The following is a 14,423-nucleotide window of genomic DNA, read 5'->3' as shown; positions in this document are numbered from 1 at the left end:
CAATTTATTACTGAAGTGATTATATTCTAGTTAAGAAGCTTGTTCTTAGTTACGGCAATTATAGCTTTTGAAACAAATACAAGACAATATGCCTTTTAGACAAATGTTTTTCTACTTTCTACTTTATGTCAAAGATTTTTTTTTTTTTAGCTAAGTTGCTTTAGCTACATTGCATTTGTTAAAACATGTCTGCAGTATTAAGAAAAATACTGTGGTGATGTATTGCTGAAGTTATTTAAATTTCAGTGTGAAGTCTTCCATTTAATTTGAGCTGTTATTTAAAGCAAATAGAAACCTAGACTTACATGTAACATCTATACAGATTTATGAACAGTATTTTCCTTAAGAGCTTATTTTGCCTTTTTTAATTTATTATATCCCATATATAGTGTTATTTGTCAAATTAGGGAAGATAAAGGCCATCCAATGATCTAATCTTTCTGCTCACGAGCCTTTGTGGTGATAGACATTTGCTTTTTAATCACATCCAGCTATCAAAGCACCGACTTCTAGATCAGAACTGTTTCTATTCAATTTTCAATCTAAATTTTATTTATATAGCGCCAATTCATGAAACATGTCATCTCGAGGCACTTTACAAAGTCAAATTCAATCATATTATACAGATTGGTAAAAAATTCTCCTATATAAGGGAACCAGTTGATTGCTTCAAAGTCCTGACACGCTATTCTATCCTGTGATTGCATTTTTCACAGGAAACTGATGACCCCTTGTGGGAACCATCAAATCTTGATTAAAGGGTGTTTGTATATGTAATGCAAATGAGTACTTCAAAGCAATGATTTATCAGCAAGTAAGGCATTAAGAAAATACATTTGATTGTTCTGGGACACTTAAATTAAAAGTGATAATTTTAAATTAAGTCAGTCGACAATTACATGCTTTATTCCCAAAACACATTTTTTTAATAGCTAAAATAGAATGTGTTTAGAAACACAATCAAACAAAAATATACAAAATACATTAGTGATCTCAATAGCTGCCTATCATTTTAAAACACAGACCATATGATACACCTTTTAAATACTATTTACATATCTTATAAATTACAAAATGTTCATCCAGTGTTTAGAATTTGGAGCGTTTCCTTTTTTGTCCTCAACGGATGCCGAGGAGCTGCCTGCTCTTGAACTGGCAGATTTTCTCCACCTCGCTCAGTTTCTGGGCGCGCAGATGAGCGTTGTGCAGCCGCCGCAGCATCAGATCCTGGTACGGGCCGACCTGCTGACCACCAGGCAGCTGGTTCTCCTTGCTTTCACCTGCAAAGTGGACCTTCTTCTTGCCGGGGGACAGATCCTCCGAATCTACAGCAAAACAGCAAGGAGGCAAGTGACCAACACAGAAATATCACCGTAAAGCTTCTTTAAAGCCGAACAGGTCATCTGAGGTGTAATTTATGAGCCAAAACCCAGATTTAATGTAATTATGACGCCATGGTTGTATAAAAACTTTATTTACATGATATAAATATGTACGTTCATTGAATAAAATTCCATAAATAAATAAAAAAATCAACAGAGCTGTTTCAGTTTTGGGCTTGGTTTCGCAAGACGAAACATCTTCGCTGGATTCCCATACCTAAGTCTCTGCCACAGACCAGTGCCGGGTCCTTCTGCTGCGCCCGGCTGTAATTCTTCAGCAAACTCTCTGCCCTGAACCCGAGACAAAACCAAAAGACAACGAACCAATCAGCTGGAAAGACTGCAAAGTCAATGAAAATGTAACACAGGCGAAATAAATCAAAATGTCAGATTATTCTGAGCGTTACCGTGCGAGCTTCTCAGTAGTCAGTCGCTCACGTGCACACAGTTCCTGCTCCCTTTCTGCCATTAAAAAACCAGATCGTTTCAGTTTTTAAACCAGCATTTCTGTATCTTGCACATAATTCCCTGAGGTGCTTTGCAGCATACAATCACCGTCAGCCAGGAGCCGTGGGGATTCAAGTATGTCATTGTTTGATTGCAACACTTTAGCTGAAGGCAACAGGAACAAACCCGTTCCTTTCTGAAGTATGCAACGACGTAGATTGATATTCAGACACTGGCTGCAACACAAATATTCGGTAACTCGGTTATGTTGTCTAAGACGCCGGACCAACTGCACAGTCCCAGAACGTTGTAGCATTTTCAGCGAGTTCTGGTAAACACGGCCGTTAAAATGTTTCGAGTCTCAGGAGTGGTTGGTGAAGAAAAAGGTAAAATGGTCCCAGATCTTTGTTCAATTTGGGATTCATTAATGATTTCAGCAGCAGAATTCAAAACTTTAATTCATTTAGCTTTTTTTTTTTTTATCCTTTAAAATGTTTACTCTAAGATAAAAATCAATAACCAAAACTTTAATCGTATACAAGGCACAGCGGTTTATAAAGCACATCAATTTTTGAGAAAGTTTAAGGATTTAGAGTGTGCCTTATAGTCTGAAAAATACGGTAAGCTTTATAATTCTGGGCAACTGTTTAAATATTTTTTTATCTGTATGCTCCACAAATCATGAAGCTCAATACTGAAGTTGGTTTCTAAATCAATAATGTGGTAAAGAGGCATCTGAACAAACCAGAGTCAGCTATCTGTTAACACTAATCAGGACTAAATGCTAAAATATAGATTCTCTAAAACCAATTTGGTGATGTTTGAATAAAATGAAAAGAAGACAGTTTTGTCTTGCACCAACCTTAAGGCAGCTGTGGATTGACAGGGTCGATTTTTATGAATCATGAATGTATCTGTAGCTTTTTAAAAAACAATTTAAAGAACAAAATCATGTTGGCTTGGCTAAAAATAAAATAAAAACATGCCTTTTAAATATAAATCTATGTAAAGTGGGCTTTAGGTTAAGACATTTTGATTCTAAACCTAAAGAAGCCGACTGATAAGACTTTAAGAAAGCCAACAATAAAATAAAAAATAAAGCGTGGAAACAAACATTTCCAGATTCCATTTTTCTTTTCTATTCTCAGCAGATCTGAAAGAAAAATCCTGACTTTTCCAGCTTATGTGGGAACACTGTTCTGACTTTAAGCCACATTTCATTGAAAGGTTTCGAGGTTTATATCATGTTTATATCATGTTACCCTATCAGACACAGAATACAGCCTGTTTGGCATGACAAACGCTCAAGTCTTACTCTCGAGTCTCTCCTCGCGTTCCTTCAGCGTCTGCTCTCTGTCCCGCAGCGCCTGCTCTCTGAGTCTGAGCTCGGCGACAGACACCGTTACCATTTCAGCCGGCTTGTGAGCGGGACAGTCGGGGTCTGCAGACCTCCTCTGGGCCCGCGCCTGCACCCTCCTCTGCTCCTCAGCAACGCTCTCACTCAACAAGCTGCTCTGGAGGATGGACTCCACGGAGGGCCTCAGGTAGTCCTGCCGACAGAGAGGACCATTTCAGGCATCCTTGCAGGCACGGATGCTCGGGGGTAAAAAAAAAAAAAAAAAAACAGGTTAACGTTTCAAACCTTTAAGTTGAGCATTTTTCCCAGTAAGATGTTCAGCTCTTCAGAGTAGCGGTAGGGGATTCTCCTGAACTTCCCCTCCCTGATCTTCTCTGCCAACTCCTTCTGGTTGTACGCCGTGAACGGAGGCCTGAGCAGGAAACCAATCAGGAGAGACGAATTAGGAGCTGCTGGAAAACTGCCTCAGGAAAATCGATAACACCAAACTGTGTGTAGAAGAACTCACGACAATGCACAAAGCTCATAAAGCAAGCACCCCAGAGACCAGATGTCTGACTTCTCGTTGTATGACATCCTGTTGATTTGCTCCTGAAAGAACAAACAGATGAATTACAGCAAAAACAAATATACGTTTCTGTTTGAAGGATAAAACTCAATGGTGTGAAATAGTTATTGTTTGCATTATAATTAAAGTGAGCACATACTGCCCAACAGATACTCAGGAAAACTAAAGAGTGATTTTTTTTTTTCAACTTCTGGCAGCCAAATCAGGACGACTGCCCTAAACAGAGCCCACCAATGCGATGCAGATTTTAAAGTGCAAAATTTCATGCACCAGGCTGCTATTTACATCGATCATCACAAATACTGAAGTCTGCCGAATGCACCGAGTGAGTTTAACATTCTAACGTACAAACCACTGCCGCATTTTCAGATTTTGTCCACTTATGCAAGGCAAATTTATTTATATAGCACAATTCAGTACAAAGACAATGCAAAGTGCTTTACATGATTAAAATATAGCAATATAAAACAGAATAAAAGCAAGTAGGAATAAAATGTAGATAGAAAATAGAACATAAAAAAAAAACTAGTGTTTCAGCTAACTAGAACAGTCGAAGGCAATCCTAAACAGATGTGTTTTTAATCTTGATTTAAAAGAACTCAGGCTTTCAGCACTTTTACAGTTTTCTGGAAGTTTGTTCCAGATAAGTGGAGCATAGGAACTAAATGCTGCTTCTCCATGTTTGGTCCTGGTTCTGGTTCTACAGAGTAGGCTGGAGCCAGAAGACCTTAATGGTCTGGATGGTTGATACACTGATAACAAGTCTGTGATGTATTTAGGTGCTAAGCCATTCAGGGATTTATAAACTAACAGAAGGATTTTAAAGTCTAAACACTAAAATCCAGTTGATTATGATTAAAAAAAAAGCTGGATAGGGCAAGCGTCCATCCAGATTGTGTTTTGCTATAAATCCCGTCCAACAACGGGATTTATAGCTCAATCAAATTAAATTTCTTTGACCATGTTTTCAAAATGTCCAAAGTTTAGTTTATTGTTCAGCAGGTAAAAATTATTAAAATCCGTCTTATGTCTTGATTTAAAAAAAAATTTTTTTTTTTTCATGATATTGGCCCATGTGGCAAAATGTTGACACCCCAGCTTTAGACCAGAATCAGTTTATTCGTCAAGTTTAGTGTTGGAAAATAAAATAAAGTATTTGACTTTGGTTCCACTTTGCTGTCAAGTAAAAAAATTTAATTAAGTAAGGAAAGGTTTTTTTTTCCTGTGCTAGATTGGCCTAGTCAAAGTTTAGACCAAACTAATGTTCACAGATGCACTCTCTCCAATTTGACTGAGCTTCAGTTGTTAAAAAAAGAAAGAAAAAGAAATTGGTGATGTCTAGATGCGTAAAGCAAAAAAAAAAAAAAAAAAAATCTTACGGCTGTAACTGCAAGAAAGGGTGGTTTTATTATGTTACAACTCAGGAGGGGTTGAATACAAATGTACGGCACATTTTCAAGGTCTTTATTTGCTAAAAAATTTGAACATTTATAATTTTTCTTTCAATTACGAATATGCTTTACTTGGCATTAGTCTATGTGGTTGGATTGCAACAAATTTGAAAGGGCGTACGGAATATGGAAACCTTAAAGGGTTAAAAGGTATCAGTAGGTGCAAAGCGATTGAGAAAACTCCACCAAATCATCCTTTCATTTAAGATGCAAGTTTAAATGCTCCAAGGAAAAAAAAAAAAACAATAACTCACCGGAGACATGTAGTACGGCGTCCCGACAAAAGTCTTAGCAAAGCTCGTGTCGTGGTTCAGAATCCTTGCCAGGCCAAAGTCCCCAAGCTTGACGTTCTGCTTGATGTCGAGGAAGATGTTGGCTGGCTTCAGGTCGCGGTGAAGAACCGTGGCCCTGCCGTCGCTCCGCCGGTGACACTCCTTCAGGGCCAAGGTGAGCTGCGCCATGACTCGCAGGATGAACTGCTCCTCCAAGTAACGCCTGCGGTGAAAACAAATGTGTAACTGTGCAAACCTACACAGGAAAAGATAAGCAGCCGTTCCCTGTCTAAAGGACCTTTCTTTGATGCAGCGGCTGATGAGACTGGCCAGGTCCCCGCCTTCGCAGTACTCCATGACAATGTACAGCGTGGTGTTGGTGCGGTCGATGATGCGGTCATAGTAGCGCACAATGTTGGGGTGCTTGAGCTCCCTGAGGAGGTTCACCTCTGACACCAGCATCTGCTTCTCACTCTCTGCCATGGTGCCATAGTCCAGCTCCTTCCACACCAGGATCTGCAGAACACAAGAACTTCTATTACCCAGAAAGAGAGAAGTTACAATTATATATATATATATATATATATATATATATATATATATATATATATATATATATATATATATATATATATATATATATATATTAAAAATAATAAAATAAATAAATTTAAAAAAAAAAGGAGCCATCTGTACTCATGATGGATCTCCTTGTGGTTGATCAGTCCCTTTAAACCACATATGGTAAATATCAATGCTTATAACCACCATAATTATATTTTGTCACAATTTAAAAGTAAATTGAACCATTTGAGCCACTTTCTCTTTTTGTGTTACTTAATAATTCACCTGAAACAGCTTTCTAGGAGATTTTGAGATTCTTTTATTTCATTTTTACTCCGCTATTAGTAGACCTTAAATGTCATAAATGTAAATGTAATCCCATTTAAAGTATTACTTAGACCTTTTGTGTTTCTTTACACACTTTGGCTCACTGATATATCATCTGGGAGCATTTGAGATCTGAACAGGAGTTCCTATTGCTTATTAAACCGACCGAGTCATCTTATTCTGTTTCTATGAAGGATCACAAAAATTGCTTACACGTCTGACAGATCCACATTTGTTGCTATTTCCATAAACTATTATTTAATTTGAAGATATTGTGGGACTATTTAGCAAAAAACGAGGAAGCACATAGGGAAGAACACTTGCAGCTTGGTGTAGTGACAACCACTTCGAAATGAAGACAAACAAAAAAAAAGAAACATCTTTGATTTACAAAAACTTTAATTCACACCGCACATAGAATTGAAGATCAATGGAGAGTGGGTGAGGCATGTTTTAATACCTTTTAGTCAATTTATGTTAGTTATGTTGTTACTTATTTTTTGTTTTTCATTCAGTCACTGCAGCTGCTAACATTTCACTGTAGCCAGTAATAAAGGTTTGTAGTTTTCAGTGGGCGTGTTTGTGACATACTCACTTTCCCGTCACTGTTTCGTCTTATTTTCTGGCATCTTCCATAGGAACCGGAGCCTATGGTGTGCAACACTTCGTAGTCTTCCACACGGGACGGCATCTCGGTCGTTTCCCCCGAAACTAACAGTAGTTGCCTAACTTAACGTTAGCGTCAGTGGATTCAGACGTCGTTTAACGTTTATTTAAACCAGCGATTAAAAAACAAAACAAAATAGGATCAACCGTCTTTCCTGCTTTTACTTTAAACAAGACGCAATATTACGTTTCATTCCTTCTTCGTTGTTTGTTTCCATGCGTGCGAGTTGTTGTTCTGAAAACAGGAAGCCTTCGCAATAGATTTAAACTGTGTGCCTAAATGCCAGGTTTTGATTGGCTAAGTCGCCACTCATAGTCGGCCCTGATTGGTCCATATGAAGAAACAATCACATGGTTGCTAGGCGTCCAAGAACCGCGAGAGCAGCGCGGGTAGCTGTCAATCCCGTATTTTGTCCACTAGGTGGCAGCAAAACCACACGGCAAAAATCAGTACAGGCCTCTGTATTTGGATACAATAGATTAAAACATTTTTAAATATAGTTTCATCGGTATTATTATTTATATCACTGTTTTTTAATAGACTTCACAACATGCAATACCCTAATACAAAGTGTGTTGATTGTTCAATAGATACATTGCAAATCCATAGTAGAGGTTAACTCTTGACTGTACACTCCTTGTTCAATAAAAAGAGGAAATTATCAGTGAGATTTCTTTATTTAACGTGGAAAAACATACAGTAGCCTATATAATACATTTAAATACATTTCTTACTGGAATTTAGCATATCGTACTACTAGTTGATAAAAAATTGTACTTTGATAGAGCCAGTGATATTAGTGTTATTCTTATTTTACATATGTTCTACACAAATTACTTGTTCGTTAATATTCATTTTTAAAACGATGCTGTTTCAAGACTGATCTTACACAGTAATGTATCTTGTACTGGAATATTCAGTGGTGTGAAAAAGTGTTTCCCCACCTACCTTTTTTTTTTATGTTTTTGCATTTTTGTCACACTTGAGTGTTTCAGAACATGGAACTAATTTAAATATTAGTCAAAGACAACACGAGTAAACACAAAACACAGTTTTAAATAAGGGTTTTTATTTCTAAGGTGTGTGTGTGTGTGTGGGGGGCGGGGGGTGGGGTGGGGCGGGGGGATCCAAACCCACATGGACCTGTGTGACAAAGTGATTGTCCCCCCCTTTAAACATAACTGTGATTTATCACACCTGAATTCACCTTCTCTAGCCACACTCAGGCCTGATTACTACCACACCTGTTCTCAGTGAAGACATCATTTAAATAGTACTTGCCTGACAAAGTGAAGTTCACCATAAGATCATCAAAAGCTGAACAACAAGCCAAGATCCAAAGAAATTCAGGAACAAATGAGAAATAAAGTGATTGATTCAGTCTGGGAAGGGTTACAAAGCCATTTCTAGGGCTTTGGGACTCCAGTGAACCACTTAGTGCCAATATCCAGAAATGGTGAAAACACGGTAAACCTTTCCAGGAGTTGCCAGCCAACTAGAATTAACCCAAGAGTGCAGCAACAACTCATCCAAGAGATCAAAAAAGACCCCACAACAACATCCAAAGAATTGCAGGACTCATTTTCCTCAGTTAAGGTCAGAATTCACGGCTCCACCATAAGAAAGAGACTGGCCATCAATCACCTGCATGGTAGAGCTCCAAGAAAAAAAACCACCGCTGAGCTAAAAGAACATTAAGGCTCGTCTCAGTTTTTCCAGAACGCACCCCAAGACATTTGGGAAAATATTCTGTAGACTGACAAAACAAAAGGTGAACCTTTCAGAAGGTGTGTGCCCCATTACATCTGGCATGAAAGTAGCAATGCATTTCAGAAAAAGAACACCATACCAACAGTAAAATTTGGTGGTGGTAGTGTGTTGCTGCCGCAAGACTTGGAATCCATGCAGTGGTAAATGGATCCATGAATTCTGCTGTTTGCCAAAAAATTCTGAAGGAGAGGGTCCGGCCATCTGTTCATGAAGCTGAAACCAACCTGGGTTCTGCAGCAGGACAATGATCCAAAACACAGCAGCATGCCCCCCTCTGAATGGCTGAAGAAGAAAAAAAAGAAGACTTTGGAGTGGCCTAGTCAAAGTCCTGACCTGAATCCTTTTGAGATGCTGTGGCATGACCTTAAAAGGCTGTTCATGCTGAAGACCCCTCATTGAATTACAACAATGCAAAGATGAGAGGGCCAAAATTCATCCTTCTATAAAAACGATTCACTGCAAGTTAACTCTTGATTGCTGCTAAGGGCAGGCAGACTAGTTATTGGGTTTAGGGGGCAATCACTTTTTCACACAGAGCCATGTAGGTTTGGATTTTTTTCCGCCATTAGAAATAAAATCCTTCTTTTAAAAATTGCATTTTGTGTTTACTTGACTTGTCTTTGACTAATACTGATGTTCTTGAACGATTAAGTGTGACAAACATGCACGAACAAAAGAAATCAGGAAGGGGGGAAACACTTTTTCACCCCACTGTATTCCCCCATTACTTAGCAGCAGTAGGATAAATTACGTCTTTTCGGTTGTGACTAAAAGCAAGTAGATCAGATTATACATTTTGTTTCAGTGTTCTGTGTGAATTCGGTGTAAATCGTGGTTGTTTTAGTCAGGGTAGTCATACTGGGAGGCTCTGCTTCCAACCCTTGGATGGCCTGAATAGAGGTTTTCTTATCAGCTGGTAACTGGGGTGTGTTAAAAGCTGGAATGTAAAGCATTTGTTTGTTTTCGCTTGTAAAAATGACCTGTTTTCACATTTCCCAGACTGTAAAAACAGTTTGAAACATGCAACTCAGAAACCCGAGAAATGCACCATTGCTTTCTGAACTTTTTAGATTTCTGCATAATATGTAATAAATACTTTTTTTTGAATGTCAACCTCGCCTCTACATTTTATTTCCTATCTTCATTCTCAGTTCCTTCACACCTGACATCTGCAGGCTAATATCTCCTTTCCTCTTATTTCTGATTACCAGACACAAAAGGAGGGCCGAGCAACATTAATTTCAGCGTCAGCGCGCTAAAATAAAAAAAATAAAAAAATCCACAGAGGAGTCGGATAAATCTTCCCGGTGACGGATGATTCCTCTAAATGTGTGACCCCTCCCTGCGATAAATGGAGTCTCTGGGATTTCTGCTGGCTGAGCGTCCTCAGATTATCCTCTCAGCCCTGCCCTGCTCGCTCGCCAGCCACCACACACTGATTGAGCTCCCGAGCCGGTCTGTTTGTCTGGCCCTGCTAAGGTCGCTCCCCCAAAGAGCTGGAAGAGCTTGGACGCTGGCCAGGAACAGTCGTAGGAGGGGGAGAGAGTGGAAAACCTACAGCTACAAAACAACAGAGACAGCCGGGTGCCCCGGGCGGCTCTGATGTCAGCTGCCCCTGTGAAAGAGCGGCCCGTGTAAGCGTGGAGGGAGGCGGGGAGGCCGGGCAGCTCCACCCAACGGTGACCTCCTGACCTCTTGCGGGGTGACAGCGAGGCTGTAATCAGGGTCATGTGAGGATTTGACTCCTTCTGTGACCTCCTAACTCCATGTCTAGGTGTTGGTTCAATCAAAGAGCCGTCTCAAGAAAGGACCACAAACTAAAAGGAGGTTCTAAACACAATTATCTGCTGGAATGGTACTTTTTCAGACCCAAAAACCGGAATAAGTATACACAGAACGGTCTCTCTGGATGTGTTGAAGGTATATTTATTTGCTAAGCACTATTATTTTGGTTTGGTTTGTAATTTGTGGCAAGAGTACCTGAGGTCTTGGAGGCTGTTTCCTCTATAAAAAAAAGGCTTTCTCGGTGGTGAATGCACAGCTTGATATAAACACTCCTGCTCAAAATCTGAAAAAAAAAAAAAAATGATGAAGAAATTACAAGTATTTGCATTTTGTGCTGGAGGGTTGTACCGAGGCCTTAAGTAGGGCTTCAAAATGCAGAGAGGAGCAAGAGAATAAACAAACCGAGTTGGCGGATTGAAAGCGGCTTTTAAATTGAATCAGAGTCTGCACACAAATCTGGCTTCGACGTTATTACCTGTCAGGCATTCACACTGTCAGGACGCCTGATGGCAGACGCAAAAGTCCTTTTAGTGTTAGAATGTGGCAGGATTATGGAGATGCACAAATAAGGCCTCCTGTGACATTCTGCTGCTGAGGTTGGATGTAAGACCGTCTGTCCATGAAGATACAGCCTGATCGTCGATCCAGACGAAGGACCTGACTGATGCTCCCTGCAGCCCGGTAACCATGAGACAGCATCTACTGCAGAAGGGCCGGAAGTGTCTCCTCCCGTGCCACAAATATGCCGGCTTGGAGTACAAAAGGAAGCAGCTACAAGAAACACTGAAAATGACGAAACATTTCATCTGGACGGTCAAGGCAAGGCAAATTTATTTATATAGCACAATTCAGTACAGAGACAATGCACAGTGCTTTACATGATTAAAATATAGGAAACAGCAAGTAGGGATAGAATGTAGAAACAAAAAAGAACATTAAAAACAGTAGAACAGTTTAACTAGAACAGTCAAAGGCAATTTTAAACAAATGTGTTTTTAATCTTGATTTAAAAGAACTCAGGCTTTCCGCACTTTTACAGTTTTCTGGAAGTTTGTTCCAGATAAGTGGAGCATAGGAACTAAATGCTGCTTCTCCTTGTTTAGTTCTGGTTCTAGGTATGCAGAGCAGGCTGGAGCCAGAAGACCTTAGTGGTCTGGAGGGTTGATACACTGATAACAAGTCTGTGATGTATTTAGGTGCTAAGCCATTTAGGGATTTATAGACTAACAGAAGTATTTTAAAGTCTATTCTCTGAGATACAGGGAGCCAGTGTAAGGACTTTAGAACTGGGGTTATGTGCTCTACTTTCTTAGTCTTAGTGAGGACGCGGGCAGCAGCGTTCTGGATCAGCTGCAGCTGTCTGATCCACTTTTTAGGCAGACCTGTGAAAACACCGTTGCAGTAATCTATTCTACTAAATATAAACACATGGATTAGTTTTTCCAGATCCTGCTGAGACATTAGTCATAACGGCTTCCAGAGTTACTGGCATGACAAGGAAATGGCGTTGAAGAAGTTTTCTACATCTGACCGTCCATCTTGTTCTGATCTAAATCTGAACACCTGAGGATGAACAGCATTTTGTTTATAAAATGCCACCACACATACAAACCAAATGTCATAACTTGCACTTGAGCTGCTGGAAAGACTGATTGTCGTTGTAAGATTTGAAAATACACCGCCCTAACACAGGTGAAGCAGCCCTGATTCAGATGTCCTTCATTGCAGTGGCAAAAATCTCACTGATAACCTGGGGGGGGGGAAATCTGCATTAAATTTGATTACATCCGTTAGACTGACATCACTTTGTTTCTGTAACATAAATGCAACCGAAGCATATTTGTGATTCACGGTTTACTTTTTCGAGTTGATCAGAGGGAAAAGTAAGTCTGGATGTATCGTTTCCCTCGAGTTAAATGTGATAAAACACGTGAGTTCCTTCATCTTCCAGACTCTCCAGAACTGGAAGAGCAGGATCTGTACTGGATCTGAGTAAACCAGGAATTGGCTGCAAAAAATCGTCACTCCCCTGAACATGTTCATATGTAGATATAAACAGGTTCATCTATCAAGTCAGCGCTGTCATACAGTTTCAAGCCACTGGAGCTGTGAGGAGCAGCTACACACAGTGAAGGAGGAAAAAACAATCTCAATCAATCATACCAGCAATACAACTGATAACATTTATTTTAAGAAAGCTGTTGCATTCTGTTTGAGCTAATGCTTGATTTTTTCTTCTACTTTTTCTAGATATTTTGTTTTGTTTTTCTCATCTAATCTTTTGTTGTGCATCACTCATGTTTTGAATTAATGATTTGATTATTACATCACAAAACCCTAAAGGCAAAGCGGAACTGGAACCCGATCCCTGGACCGGCGCATCGAGGACTGAGGCCTCCGTATCTGAGTCGTGTGCTTTTCCCCTGAGCCCGATCGTGCTCATTTTTAAAGTTTAAGCAATTCATATAAGCAATATCATCTTACATTACAATAAATAGACAGTTTATCAGTTTTAATATTGGAGTCAACAATCATTCGAACAAGCTAAATAAATTAATAATGCAATGCTTGTGTGCAGGCTGCATTTTGGAGATGCACTGTAGCTTTCCAGCAAGAACATCCTGGGTTTGAATCCCATCCTTGGGTTTTTTTTGCATGGAAATTGCATGTTCTACACTTGCATCCCCTTCTCTCCTGGTACTCCAGGAAAGAAAGGGGATGAAATATAAAATACTACATCAAAATGGGTGTTCCTGGCCTTTATTAGGGCACTCAAGCTTAAGCTCAGATGCATCCTGTTTCCCTGATCATCCTTCAGGTGTTTCTGCAGTTTTTCCTGCAGGATGGATATTTACAGAAGGTCCTAACTAAACGGGCATAGTCGCCCTTTTAAATGTTGGACCTTAGAGATTGTGAGACCATGAAGCAACATCTTCTGGTCTGATGAAACCCAAACTCAACTTGTTAGATTGAACTTCAACCATCGCTGCAGTGAAGCATGGTGATGGCAGGATCCTACTCTGAGGACTCAGCTGAGCGACTAGTCCACATAGGGTGGGGGTGAGAACCTTTTTTTCCCCGGAGTGCTTTGCAGCGCAAACTGCGGAGAATATTCATCTTTCAATGTGATGACTTGAAGTACTCAGCCAAGATACCAAAAGGACGGCTTCAGTAACTGTCTGTGGATGTCCTTTACCCAGAGCTTGGAGCTTAATCCAGTTAATGGCTCTGGAAATACCCAAAAATGGCTGCCCATCCAACCTGACCTGAGCTGAAGATGATCTGCATAGAAGGAAAACAAGTCTGACATGTGATTTTAGTTTTTTTTAATTGGCAAAAAAACAAACATCTAATACACCTAGTCTGTACTCATTATTCTGCGTAAAAGCACGACGTGAAAAAACATTTAACCATTTTGTAATAAGGTGGCAAAATGTGAAAAAAGTGAAGCTTCGTCAATTCTTCCCAGATACCTAGTATAAAAAAAGTCAAACTCAAAATAAATTGACCACTGCAGTAAAAGGGACAGTTTTAATTGTAAGCCAGAAGTATTTGCATGTGAGACACGTTCACAGAGCCGATCAACATGGTGTAGTCGCCCAATTATGACTTGCCGGAGTGGTGACTCTGTGGCTGCTGCAGTGACATTCAGGCCGGCCTTCGTTTTCCACAGCTGGACGTTTTACTGCTCGCTGACTCAGGGAACGGCGCCCTCTCTGAAGCGTTCACGGCAGGCGAGGCATCAAAGCGTGACATTGAGGACCTCAGGGAGCAGCTCCCATGAAATAGTTCAGTGCAGGTGCCCAGACATCAACACTGGTGTGTCTGCAGAG

The 14,423-nt window shown here is 39.9% G+C and overlaps 1 protein-coding gene across 1 annotated transcript; it reads right to left on the bottom strand.

Annotated features, from left to right (window-relative positions):
• Positions 1-653: 653 nt before the first annotated feature.
• On the bottom strand, positions 654-7,301 carry nek2 (NIMA-related kinase 2). Its single transcript, XM_012869131.3, has 9 exons — positions 6,964-7,301; positions 5,776-5,993; positions 5,460-5,700; positions 3,695-3,777; positions 3,472-3,598; positions 3,145-3,379; positions 1,790-1,844; positions 1,600-1,673; positions 654-1,325 (listed from the first exon to the last, which is right to left on the bottom strand). The coding sequence occupies exons 1-9, from the start codon at positions 7,057-7,059 to the stop codon at positions 1,120-1,122; spliced, it is 1,335 nt and encodes a 444-aa protein (XP_012724585.2). The 5' UTR covers positions 7,060-7,301; the 3' UTR covers positions 654-1,119.
• Between the last annotated feature and the right edge of the window lie 7,122 nt (positions 7,302-14,423).

Source organism: Fundulus heteroclitus, chromosome 15 (genome assembly GCF_011125445.2).
Source record: "Fundulus heteroclitus isolate FHET01 chromosome 15, MU-UCD_Fhet_4.1, whole genome shotgun sequence".
Classification (NCBI taxonomy): Eukaryota; Metazoa; Chordata; class Actinopteri; order Cyprinodontiformes; family Fundulidae; genus Fundulus; species Fundulus heteroclitus.
Note: the sequence above shows the minus strand (reverse complement) of the source record. Positions and strands in the feature narration are given on the sequence as shown.

Coding starts and splice junctions, on each gene's coding strand:
- nek2 (XM_012869131.3), bottom strand. CDS start 7,059: ATGCCGTCCCGTGTGGAAGACTACGAAGTGTTGCACACCATAGGCTCC. Junction 3,599..3,694: donor TATGAGCTTTGTGCATTGTC/GTGAGTTCTTCT, acceptor TTTCCTGCTCAG/GCCTCCGTTCACGGCGTACA. Junction 3,380..3,471: donor GAAAAATGCTCAACTTAAAG/GTTTGAAACGTT, acceptor CTCTGTCGGCAG/GACTACCTGAGGCCCTCCGT.